General features: G+C 41.9%; 1 protein-coding gene across 1 annotated transcript; it reads left to right on the forward strand.

Annotated features, from left to right (window-relative positions):
* Positions 1-1,644, forward strand: prr18 (proline rich 18). The gene has a single exon (XM_048601151.1). The coding sequence runs from the start codon at positions 128-130 to the stop codon at positions 818-820; it is 693 nt and encodes a 230-aa protein (XP_048457108.1). The 5' UTR covers positions 1-127; the 3' UTR covers positions 821-1,644.
* The last annotated feature ends 12,227 nt before the right edge of the window (positions 1,645-13,871 follow it).

Below are 13,871 nucleotides of genomic sequence, written 5' to 3' on the forward strand. Positions count from 1 at the left end.
CTCAGTTCGGGGGAGGGGGAGGTGACATACTCGGCCCTGGAGGAGGGTTACCGGCCTCCTGCCCCCTGTAATAAAGGAGGACCCGTGGACGCTCTCTGGTTACTCGATCCTGAAGGCGGCTGGGGCGATGAAGTTAGACACCCCTCCGGGGAGTCGCCGACCCGCCGTGCCTTTCCCTCCAATCGCTTCAGCCGGGGGCTGCTGCTTCCCCGGGAAGCGGCAGGAGCTGGCGCGGGGGCCAAGGGCAGGCCCAGTGCCGCCGGCCGGGGACCGGGGCCGTCGCGGCGGCTTTTCCAACTCGTGGCCGGAGGCGAAGCCGCGGCTAGGCGGCCGCCGACCGCAGCCTCGACCCGCGGGCCCCAGGGCTGCGGGCAGCTCGAGTGAGAGCGGGCCCGCCTCCAGGTCGGCGGACTCGGGCACAAGGAGCCATGACAACTCGTCCCGCAGTGGGCTGGAGGAGAGCGCTGGGGAGGGGAGCTTCTCGCTCAGCCTGACCCCTGAGGCCGTGCTGCTGATCCAGAGGCGCAGCCTGGAGCGCCAGCCGCCGGGGCCCGGCAGGAGCAGGAGGCAGGGCCCGCGGCCACTCGGCTGTCTCCAGCAGCCGAGCTCCGGGTCTGCTCAAACCATCTCGGCCTCAGCCTCAGCGGCCGGTATCCGGAGCCTGGTGAAGATCTCGCTGCTCAATAACCAACACAAATACGACGACGTGGAGTATGAGGAGGAGGAAGACGAACCGGGAGACCCGGCGCTGTACCAGAGGTGCCTGGACTGGCTGCATGGGGTGGAGGAGGCGGCCAGGCTGCCCCGGCTGCTCAGTTAACCCGGTCCCGGGGCTGGCCTGGCACGGCACAGGGGCAGAGCCCAGGCTGTCTTTCTCCCAGCTCCGGTGGAGTGAATGTGGGCTGCGGAGTCCAGGTTGCCACAAAGTGTCTGGTGGGGCAGAACCCAGACTATTCCCCCAGCTACGCGGGGAAGGGATGTGAGCGGATGGGAGGCAAAACAGCAACTGCTCCCCTGACTTCAGCATCTGCACTGCTCCCTTTTCTGGCTGAAAACTGCAAATCCAGAACGTTACTCTGTCTCTGCTTATATTTTGTTTGAAATCTTCACTGCTCCTGCAGACAAAAACAATTGGTACACACTGCTAGTGGGTGAAGTTTTAATTCACCTAGGATCCACAAAACAATGCCCATTAAAGAACAGAACGAAGTATATGTATAGAGTGGGGAGAGGTTTGATGCTTATGTTACAGTAAAAGGAAGAGGTGTAAGGTGCAAGAAATTCTCAGGAATATATTTCACGATATTTGGAGACATTTTCACCACTATCTAGTTTGGATCTGTGCAACTGGTACGATGTACCAAGTGTGTTTTATTAAAAGTCAAATTGTTCTGGCTTCTGTCAAGCAAAATATGACTAATTGAGTGAATGTGAGATCACTGTCAAGAAATGGATATGACTTGTAATGAAAAGTGAGGAATTGCCGAATGAGTGGATTACCAGAGAACGAATTTATATTTATACTTGCTAGCTGCTTGTGATGTGCACAATTAGATATGCAAAGTGTACAATAAATCTAAAAATACACTAGTTTATGTTTTGAATGTTTCACAGAAATTATCATTAAAGCATTACTGCAAACAATGCAGGGTTTTTTTAATCTACATCTAAAACTTATTTATAATCGTTTTTTGTTACTTTTGAAATGGCTTTTGAAAATGGTGTAAGTGACTGGAATATAAAAATTGCCATGTAAAATTGTGATCCAGTTGATACGTACATAGCAAGGAATGGCCTGTGGGGGTGGGGGCGTGGGATGTTTTACAGGAAATCGGTGATCTCAAGGAAAGAAATCAGTCTATTCAGGCCTCTGAAGTTAATACACTTGCATTGTAAATTGTATCATAATTTATTTTCAACTCCCAAGTTGCCCATTCCTTTTATATGTTTTGCAGATGTTTTTCCTGGATACCTAAAATTGTCCTGCCCCAAATTTTGGAATTTTTTTCTCCTACGTAAATCATGTGATTTGAGAGTTGTGTTAAATTCTGGGAGCATTCAGTTTACATTGGTTCAAATGAATTAGTGCATTGTTCTTCAAGCAACAATCTGTCTTTTGTACAAGCTTAAACATTTGAAGAATGCTCTGTTCCTGGGAGTGGTGTCAATATTACCAAATCTAAGGCAGGTACAGTAGAGAAGAGCCACTTGAACAGTCACGGTAGAAAATGAGGTCGGACTAATACATTTAAACTGCATTTATTTCAATGCAATAGGCCTTGAGGGAAAGGCAGATGAACTCGGGACATGGTTGAGAACATGGGATTGCGATATCATAGCTATTATAGAAATATGGCTCAGGGAGGGGCAGGACTGGCAGTTTAATGTTCTAGGTATAGATACTATAAGAAGGATAGAAGGGGGACAAGAGGAGGGGCAGTGGCGTCCTTGGTTAAGGATAACATTGAAGCTGCACTTAAGATATTCCTGGGTGACTGTCCAGTGAAGTTATGTGGGTGGATCTGAGAAATAGGAAAAGGATGATCACCTTATTGGGTTTGTATTATAGGCCCCCAACAGACAGCAAGAAATTTGAGAAGCAAATTTGTAAGAAGATCTTGGATAGCTTTAAGAGTAATAGGGTTGTAATGGTGAGGGATTTTAACTTTTAAAAACATAGACTGAGGCTGTCATAATGTTAAGAGCTTGGATGGAGAGGAATTTGTGTGTACAAGAATTTTTTTTTTAAGTATATGGATGTATCTACTGGAGAAGGAGCAGAACTTCACCTTCTCTTGGGGAAATAAGGCAGAGCAAATGACGGAGGTGTCAATGGTGGGGAGCCCTTTGGGGCTAAAGATGTTCAATTCTATTCATTTTAAAATAGACTTGATCTAAAAGTTAAAGTTCTTAATTGGAGTAAGGCCAATTTTGATGGTATTACGCAAGAACTTTCAAAAGTTGATTGTGAGAGACGACTCACAGGTAAAGGGATGGATAGGAACTGGGAGACCTTTTAAAATGAGCTAACATTGGAGACAATATGTTCCTGTTAGTGCGAAAGGCAAGGCTAGTAGGTGTAGTGAATGCTTAGGTCAAGAAAAAGGAGATGTATGTCAAGTTATGGACAGCTGGGATCAACTGAATCCCTAGAGGAGTATAAGGGCAGTAGGAGAAAAAGGGACATGAGATAACTTTGGCAAAAAGGATTAAGGAGAACCTGAAGAGATCCTGCAAACACGTTATGGACAAAAGAGTAACTAGGGAGAGAATAGGGCCCCTTAAAGATCAACAAGGCCATCCAGGTGTGGAACCACATGAGATGGGTGAGATACTAAACGTATTTTGTGTCAGTATTTACTGTGAAGAAGGATTTGGGAGCTAGAGAACTTGGGGAAATAAATAGTGATGTACTTTAAAGTGTCCACGTTACAGAAGAGGAGGTGCTACAAGTTTTAAAATGCATAAAAATGAATAAATCACCAAGATCAGAGGTATCCCAGAGCTATTGTGGGAAACTAGGGAAGAGGTTTCTGGGTCCCTTGCTCAGATATTTGTATCATTGATCGCCACAGGTGAGGTGTGGGAGAGTGAAGATTGACTAATGTGGTGCTATTATTTAAGAAAGGTGATAAGGAAAAGCCAGGAACTATAGACTGTGAGCCTGATATCAGTGGTGGGTAAGTTGTTGGGAGGAAATTCTGAGGGACAGGATTTACATGCATTTGGAGAGGCAAGGACTGATTAGGGAGATTCAACATGGTTTTGTGTGTGGGAAATCTCATGTGTCTAGCTTGATTGAGTTTTTTTGTCACTTCTTCAAAGAAGATTGAGAGCAGAGCGGTGAACGTCTATATGGACTTCAGCAAGGCATTCAACAAGGTTCTGCATGGTAGACTGGTTAGCAAGGCTAAATCATATGGAATCTAGGGGGAGCTAGCCAATTGGATACCAAATTGGCTTGAGGTAGGAGCAAAAGTGGCAGTGGAGTGTTGTTTTTTGGACTGGAGGCTTGTGACCAGTGGCATGCCACAAGGATCGATGCTAGGCCCTGTTTTCTGTCATTTTATATAAGTGATTTGGAAGTGAATATAGGAGGTGTGGTCATTAAATTTGCAGATGACACCAAAATTGGGTGGCGTAGTGGACAGCAAAGAAGGTTATCTCACAGTACAGCAGGACCTTGATCAGAGGGGCCAATGGGCTGATGGAGTTTAATTTAGGTAAATGTGAGGTGTTGCATTTTGGTAAGGCAAATCAGGGCAAGACCTATACAGGTAATGGTAGGGTTCTGGGGAGTGTTGCCAAACACAGGGACCTAGGAGTGCAGATGCATCATTCCTTGAAAGTAGGGTCACAGGTACACAGGGTGATGAAGAAGGTGTTTTTAAAATGGTCCCAGGTGAACCACCTAAGTATACTTTTAAAATCAGGTTTAACATGATTGAAGTTCTGCTGTGTTTGTGTTGTATTTCTGTAGCACTGCCTTATCCAGGATTCTCATGTTTCCTCTTACTGCAGGCTACTAAGATCCAAAATCAGTTATTCTGCAACTTTAATTTTATTTTAAATCCATGCACAGGATGTAGGGGTCACTGGCCTTGACCATTGCTAAGCAGTGGAAATTGCTTTACTGCAGAGCTGACATTACAAAATGCCCCATATCTGCATTCCTAAGGTAGAAAGCTGATCCCGCATTTGATGAATTACAGTTTTAAGTGCCATGGCTAGAAACCAGCTTGGGGAGAAGAAATCAAGAATGCCCAAGGACAGAAGAATGCAGTAAATGATACAAGACAGAAAAGATTGCAAATGTACAATGACATGGAGAGCTTTGGAAATGAGAATGATTAATTTGAATTGTATTGAGGAAAATGTAGCTAATTTAGGTCATTGACAATAGGGTAAATAAATGACCAAGACAGAATATAGACAGGAACAAAAACAGAAGTTGCTGGAGAAGCTAAGCAGGTCTAGCAGCACCTGTGAAGAAAAATTCAGAGTTAACATTTCTGATCCAATGACCCTTCCTCAGAACTGGTTTTAGCAAATACTTGGTCAAACACCAGCAGTGACAGTGAAATTAGTGTTGGTAGACAAGAAGAAAGATTGGAACAGAAATCTCTTTGGAGAGGGGAGCACAACATCTTCAAGATGGGCATGCTTAGAAGAGATATGGCAGTGAGTTAAATACTAAATAAAAACCCAAAAGAACTGCAGATGCTGTGAATCAGGAACAAAAACAGAAGTTGCTGGGGAATCTCAGCAGGTCTGGCGGCATCTGTGAAGAAAAAGCTAAAGTTAACATTTCCGGTCCGGTGACCCTTCCGTAGAACTGGAATTTCTCCAGCAATTTCTGTTTTTGGTCCTGATTCACAGCATCTGCAGTTCTTTCAGTTTTTACAGAACATAGGCAGCTCTGTTTTGAATGAATTGCTAAAGTACACAGGATTTTGGGTTGCTTTTTTCCAGGGTACTTTACAGAGTAGGAACTGAATTTATGGTGCTCAGTGGGGAAGCGGGTGATGTATCTATGCAGTAAGAGGCAAAATAAGTGCAGATGGCTGGAAACGGTTCAGTGCTGGCTTTAAACATAAAGTATATATATATTTTAGTGTCTGGATAAATGTGAGCTGCTTGATGTGTATGTGACTTTCTCGAGAAAGATTCTGGTTTCTGTTCTCCACCTTGATTTTTGAACAGACTTGTACACGTGAGTGGGACAAGCGATCATTTAGGAAAGCATAGGGAATCTACTATGACTGAAGCGATTTTTTTTTTGGTTTTTGTTTTTTTAAAAAGAGGAAGTGACCTCTTTCTGACCCAAGTTTTCTCAATTGGCTGTGACTGTTAACCAGCTAGAAATGAATTGAAAATTGCAATTTCCATAAATGACACCCCATATCTAATCTGCTTAGTGGTTTTTCTGCTGCCAAATCCACTACGTGATGCAAAATGAAGAAATCTAAAGAATCAGTAGCTTGTCTATAGCAGCTACTTTTTAACCAACTTGAAAATGGAAGTAGCGGTGCAGAATTGAAAGACAACCTGGTTGAGCGTGTGTGCCTGTGATTCTTTAACTCCCCCCCCCTCCAATAACCCCAACAACTTTTATTTATTTTCCCTCTTTTTTTTTCTCTTGATAAGTACAATTGCACAGATATCAGTACCCTTTGGAAAATGTCACTCATAATTAATTGTATTTAGGATCTGGTCTAACTCAATCAGCAATCCAGAAAATATTTCTGGATTTTGTGGTGATGGAGCCGTGAGCCCTATTGATTGAAATGGGTAAAATGTTTAAAAATGCTCTCAATGGCTCATGCAGCTGTTGGAAGATAAAAATTGCTTTGGTGCTATCAGAATATGAATCCAACACAAGAATTTCTGAAAGAATCCTACTCAGTATGTAGGTTCTGCTCAAATCACTGAAACACCTCATAGCATATAACAACTATAAATAATGCATTCGTACAACGTAATCCTTGTTTGCCTCAGTTTTAAATAAATGTTCTCTTTTTCTATCGCAATGGCCACTATTTTGAGATTCCCTCACCAGTAGAAACATCTTCTCGGCATCTACTCTGCAAAATCTGTTCAGAGTCCTGTATGTTTCAATAAAATTTCCTTTCATTCTTCTAAACTAATGAACAAAGGCCCAACCATAGAGTCATGGAGTCATAGAGATGTACAGCATGGAAACAGACCTTCGGTCCAACTCATCCATGCCGACCAGATATCCTTAATTAATGTAGTCCCATTTGCCAGCATTTGGCCCATATCCCTCTTAAACTCTTTCTATTCGTGTACCCATCTAGATGTCTTTTAAATGTTATAATTGTACCAGCCTCCACCACTTCTGGCAGTTCATTCCATATACGCAGCACCCACTGCGTGAAAAGGTTGCCTCTCCGGTCCCTTTTAAATCTTTCCACTCTCACCTTAAACCTATGCTCTCTAGTTTTGGACTCCCCTACCCTGGGAAAAAAACCTTGTCTATTCACCTATCTACTTCATGATTTTATTAACTTCTATAAAGTCACTCCTCAGCCTCCGGTGCTCCAGGGAAAATAGCCCCAGCTTATTCAGCTTCTCCTTGTAGTTCAAACCCTTCAACCCTGGCAAAATCCTTGTAAATCTTTTCTGAACTCTTTCAAGTTTAAAAAAAAAATTCCCACAGGAGGGAGACCAGAATTGAACATAGTAGCCTTTCTTGATAAGTCACCCCTTCATCCCAGGAATCAGCCTAGTCAATCTCTTTTGAACAGCCTCCAATGCTAGTATATCCTTTCTTAAAAATGGGACCCAAAACCTTCTGTGCTGCAGTTTGTTGTGAAGTTGCTCTCCATTTAAGTAACAGTCTGCCCTTTGATTCTTCCTACCAAAGTGCACTATTCTACATTAAATTCCTTCTCCAAAGTTTTTGCCCACTCACAATGTATCCCCTTGCAGATTCCTTATAGAAACTCAAAGCAGATATTGGCTAATCAGTACTTCTGTCCTCATCATGACATGCTGTCCCACCTATTCTTGTATCATCAGCAAGTTTTTAAACATTACATTCTGCACCCTTCGCCAAGTCCTTAATAAAGGTAGTAAATAATTGAGATCTTAGGGCTGGACACTCCGCTAGTTATGTCTTTCCAAGCTGAAAAAGACGCATTAATCCTGATGCTCCGTCTTCTGTACACTAACCAATCCTCAATCAATGTTAGTACGTTACCACCAATACCATGAGCTACTAACTTGTACAATAATCTTTTATGTGCCACCTTACTAAATGCCTTCTGGAGATCCAAATACACTACATGGACAAGTTCTGTCTTCAACTCTGCTTGTTACATTCTCAAAGAACTCCAGCAAATTTGCCAACCATTACTACGTTATCACAAAACTTTGTTGATATTGATTGTGTTCAGCTTTTTGAAATGTCTTGCTATTTTTTCCTTAATAATGAACCATAGTATTTTCCAAAATGGCTGTTAGGCCAACTGGCTTATATTTTCCTGCTTTCTGCCTGTTGTATTGAGCAGGGGTGTCATATTAACAGTTTTCCAATTTACTGGAACCCTGCAGGAATCCAGTGAGTTCATGAATATTTCAAACAATTCTTCCACTATCCCTGCAGCTATTTCCTTTAAAATCCTTAGATGTCAGCCATTGCATCCTGGCGATCCGTCTGGCTTCAGGCCTGTTAGTTACCGATAAGTTCTGCCTTGTGATAGAGCCTGTTATAAGACGTTCTGATAGATCCTGTCGCAAGATCTTTCCTCCCATTATTACCCTTTTCTTCTCTGATATCTTTGGGATATTTATAGTGGCCTCCACCATGAAGACCAATCCAAAATATAGGTTTTAAATTATCAGCCATTTCCCTGTTCCCTATTATCGACTCCCTAGTCGCATCCCACAAGAGTGCCACAATTACTTTAGCTACTCTCTTTCTATATACTTAAAGAAGCTCCTGCTGCTTGTTTTTGTATTTCTTGTCAATTAACTTTCATAATCAATTTTCTCCCTTTAATAGCTCTTTATTCATCTGCTGCTGGTTCCTAAAAAAATTCCTCTGACTACCTCTAATTTTCACCACTTTGTATGCATTAGGTCTTGATTGGATATGCTCTTTGACCTCCTGTTAACCATGGATCTTTCATTGTTTTCATCATGTCCTTTTTGACTAGAATGACTAGAATACACTTTTTTGTTGAGTAGTAGAAAATATCTGCTTAAATGTCTGCCAGTGCTCATCTACTGACCTTCCCCTTATTTTCTTTTCCCATCCTGCTTTTGACAATTCTTCATATCTCTGATACTAAGTAAGGAACACAGTCTTGGGGACTCTGTCTTTGGTACAAAGAACGGATCTATTCCCCTAACTATGCAGTTCCCTATCTCTGCAATATTTCTCTTTACTCCTCCCACTTGAATGGCTCTCTGTGCCACAATACAGTTTGCTTATTCTCCCTGCAGTCAATGGAATAAATGGGATCCAGATCCAAATGAGAATGGTGAGAATAAATGACAAGCAGACAAGATGGCATATTTCCAATATTGAATCCATTCATGGTCCTGGTATGTTTTATAAAAAAACAGTAAATGCTAGGCAAAAGGCAGGGATGTGGGGCTAGGCATAGCTGTATATTCAAAGAGCTTGCACAGCCTGATAGGCTGAATGGCAGTCTCCTGTGTTATGCATTTCTATGATGGTGCTTCCCAAACCTTTGCCCAATGTGACCTCATTTTAAGGTATGAAAACTGGCACAACAGCTCAGTGCGAACTGAAAGTATTGATCTTCTAGAGAGGGAGCATGACTATTAGAACTTGGTGAGAGCTTCATCGTGGCCATTGCTGCCTCAGAGATCATGATCCCACCTTAGATCCCAACCCCCGCTTTGGTAAGTCATGAATCTAGGAGGAACAAGGTTGTCAGCTGCAGCTGTATCTTCCATAATAGACATTCCAGGTGCTGAGGCGTTGGAAGAAATCAACAAGCAGAGGCCAACAGCTAGTATCTGTATGGACCTATTTGATGACTCATCCTGTAATACTGTATTATATCTATGAATGCAAACCTCGGTTTTACTCATTCTGTGAATTTGTTCCTTTAAATGGATGGCAGGAATTTTTGTATCGTCTGGTAACTTCTTGATCATGCCCCCTACAATTATATCTAAATCATTGATTTAGACCAAGAGCAGCATGCAAGCTTGCATTGAACCCTGTCAAACCTGCCTGGAAACAGTTTTTTGGTTATGAAACAGTTGATAATTTTAATAAAACAAAGAACTGAGGATGCTGGAGATCTGAAACAAAAACAGGAAGTGCGGATAAACTCAGCACATCTGGCAGCATCTGTAGACAGAGAAGCAAGAGTTAATGTTTCAAGTCCAGTATGACTCTTCAGAAACTTTGTTTTGTCTTTCTGACTTGAAATGGCATTTGGCCATGAGTACAGAATTTGTATATAACACCATACAGTTTGCTATCAGTGAAACACTCAAGTGTAGAATTCAAGAATGTGGTTGCCATATATAAGAATCACGTATGTTGTGCTGGCAGATCTGTTGCCGTGTGGAAACTGATGAGCAAGTCATTTCTCCCAGTAAAACATGTGATATAGGATACAGCATATGTTGTATTGGCTTTCAATGAGACTCATGTTTCAAAAGTCCTGAAAACATTTAGTGGTTTGTCACTGTTGCAAGGGGAAATTTTCACATGCCCTGATCTGCAGGGAATAGGGCATTTCTGAAGTTTGTTGGACATTTGTGTCCTATGACATTGACAGATGCTCTTGTCTCTATGGAGTGTTTATTTCCTAATGGCCAATGATGATTATCACATGTGGCTGGTTACTGCATCTGAAAGTGAGCACAGGGTATATTCAGGGTCATCTGGCTCTACATTGGCTATATTCTCTTACTGCTTTGATATAGCATGCATATGTGACACCCTTCTATTGGTATTAATCTTGGTAGTCATTTTTGCTGATGATAAAAGCGGTTCAGTTTCCCATAAGCGTTACACTGTTCACCAGTAGTAGGATACAGTCTGGAATGGGTCAGCACCGCCACAGTGGAAACATTCCTTGCCCAACTTACAACTCTATGAGAATGTTGATGTTGCTCCACATCTGGTTTCCTGGCATTTAAGCAATGGAGAGTGTTCACAGGAGTTGAATTTGGTGTGTTATACTTACTGTTGGCTGCCTCAACTTCAGTAACTCTAGTCTCTGAAAGTGATATCGATCTAGGTATCTCTGACCTAATGGTGCAGGCACATAGTTCCTTGAAAGTGGAGTTGCGGGTAGACAGAGTGGTGAAGAAGGTGTTTAGCACACTTGCCTTCATTGATCAATACATTGAGTGTAGGAGTTAGAATGTCATGTGTGGCTATACAGGACATTGGTGAGGCCACTTTTAGAATACTGTGTTCAATGCTGGTCTCCCTGCTATAGTAAAAGATGTTGTTAAACTTGAAAGGGTTCAGAAAAGATTTACAAGGATGTTGCCAGGATTGGAGGATTTGAGCTATAGGGAGAGGCTGAATAATCTAAGCTTTTTTTCCCCTGGAGCGTCGGAGGCTGAGGAGTGACATTATAGAAGTTTATAAAATGAAGAGGAGCATGAATAGAGTGAACAGCCAAGGTTTTTACCCAGGGTTGGGGAGTCCAAAACCAGAGGGCATAGGTTTAAGGTGAGAGTGATGAAAGATTTAAATGGGATCTGAGGGGCAACTTTTTTCATGCAGAGGGTGCTGTGTGTATGAAACCAGCTGCCAGAGGAGGTAGTGGAGGCGGGTACAATTACATTTAAAAGGCATCTGGGTTTTAGAGGGATATGGGCCAAATGCTGGCAAATAGGACTAGATCAGTTTAGGATATCTGGTTGGTGTAAACGAGTTGGACTGAAGGGTATGTTTCCGTTTTGTATAACTTTATGACCCTATGACAGTTCTGACAGCCTTCTGTCATTGTCAAGTGCTTCTGACTGGAGTGATAACCTTCAATTATTGGTGTTTTGTTTTGAATTCCCATTCAACTTCCATTCAATGTTATCAAACACCCATTTCCTTCCTAATTGCCTAAATTACATGCAATATTGGTCAATTGTCTCATTTGCTTTTTGATATGTGTGTCATTAGACAATTATTTTGTTCATTATATTTTAATTGGGCATGAAATCAGTTGTTCTTTTGTGGTGTGGTTTTAAGCCTACATCCATAAGATTGGGTTCAAGATTGAGGAGAAGGCAAGATCAAGAACTGTCTTCAGAATTTGGCTTCTTTATAAACAGTTTGAGGCATTAAGACTAAATACTACAATACCTGCTAATCAGAGATTTATCAGGCTCTAATGTAACAGGTACATCATTGCAAGAAAACTTCATAAATTCTGCTGCTTAAATGCTAGTTTGTCTACTCCACATGCTCCTCTGCACATTTTTCTCGTTAACTCTGCCCAAAAGTTGCTATTTATCCCCATTGTTGGGCAGCTCTGTGAGATCATCATAAGGTTACTCCAGGGTTCTAAAACCCATTCACAACATTTATTGGTGCACTTTTTGCAGCAAAGTCTTAGTCATTTTGCTTGATGTAATGATCTCAAAAATAGCATCTTCACCTCCAAATTGGAAAAAAATCAAGTCTTTATTTTTTCTTTTGTAAGCTACGATTGCAAACCTGTCATCATGACTTGGAAATGTCTTGGCCACCTTTGCAAATGTGTAAACACTGGTCATGGCTCCACATGCACATTTTGGTGTTATGTTGAACTTTTATAAGGCTCTGATTAAGCCAGAACTTGAGTTCTGGTTTGTTTTTTCTGAAAGATGCAAGGGTCCTTGAGAGAGTGCAGAGGAGATTTAGCAGAATAATTCCAGAGATGAGAGATTATGGTCCAGGTTTAGTTTGGAGAAGTTAGGGCTTTCTTCTTGGAGTTATGAAGGGTGTGTAATAAATGTTTATAAGTTAATGACAGATTTGGATACGGTAGGTAAAGTTCAGCTGTATCCATTAGCAGATGGTACAGTTATAATTAGGTTGTCATGTGCACTCATGTACAAGAAGACAATCTCGCTATTCACGGTGCCATCTTAGGTACAAGGTACAAAATCTTAGGTTAAAAAGTAGAAAAATAAAGAAATAGTTAAAAGTTCAACATTACATTTCTTGTCAGTATAAAGTAGTAAATATCAAATAAAGTTAGAAGTTCCAAATCACAGCCCTTCTTTAGCTATGGGCCTGCAGTTGCTCCAGGCTGGGCTTTCCCCACAAGGACTCAGTCATAGAAATATACAGCACAAAACAGACCCTTCAGTCCAAATTGTCCATGTCAACCAAATATCTTATATAAATCTACTCCCATTTGTCAACATTTGACCCATATCCCTCTAAACCCTTCCTATTCACAGTCCTATCCAGATGCCTTTTAAGTGTTGTAATAGTACCAGCTTCCACCACTTTGTATGGTAGTTCATTCCATACATGCACAACCCTCTGCATGAAAACGTTGCCCCTTAAATCCCTTTTAAATCTTTCCCCTCTCACATTAAACCTATGCCCTCTAGTTTTGGACTCCCCCACCCAGGGGAAAAGACCTTGCTTATTTACCCTATCTATGCCCCTTGTGATTTTATAAACCTCTATATAGGTCACCCCTCAGCCTCTGATGCTCCAAGGAAAATAGCCCCAGCCTATTCAGCCTCCCCCTATAGCTCAACCCTCCAATCCTGGCAACATCCTCAAATATTTTTCTGAACCCTTTCAAGTTTTACAGCATCCTTCCCATAGAAGGGAGACCAGAATTGCACACAATACTCCAAAAGTGGTGGAACCAATGTCCAGTACAACTGCTACATGATCTCCCAACTCCTATACTCAATGCACTGACCAAAAAAAAAGCAACTATACCAAACACCTTCTTCACTATCATATCTACCTGCAACCCCACTTTCAAGGAACTATGAACCTGCACTCCAAAGCCTCTTTGTTCAGCAACACTCCCCAGGACCTTACCATTAAGTGTATAAGTCCTGCCCTGATTAGCCTTTCCAAAAAATGCAGCAGCTCATTTATCTAAATTAAACTCCATTTAACACTCAGCCCACTGGCCTATCTGACTAAGATTCTCAATCTCCTGCCCTGGGCTCAGACAAGAGGACACTAGGTAGAAGTGCGTGGAAGAATTTGTCTATGCACCCAGTGGTAGTGATCTGGAACCGGCTGCCTATAAGGAAGATAGATGATAAATAATTTTGAAAGGAAACTGGATGGATGTTTGAGGAACAAAACTTATAGGGCCATTGACGTAGAGTGGGGCAATTATACTGCCTGGTAATGACCTGCATAGAGATAGCATACTATTTATAGG

This window comes from Rhincodon typus, chromosome 9 (assembly GCF_021869965.1).
Source record: "Rhincodon typus isolate 14 chromosome 9, sRhiTyp1.1, whole genome shotgun sequence".
NCBI classification, from domain to species: Eukaryota; Metazoa; Chordata; class Chondrichthyes; order Orectolobiformes; family Rhincodontidae; genus Rhincodon; species Rhincodon typus.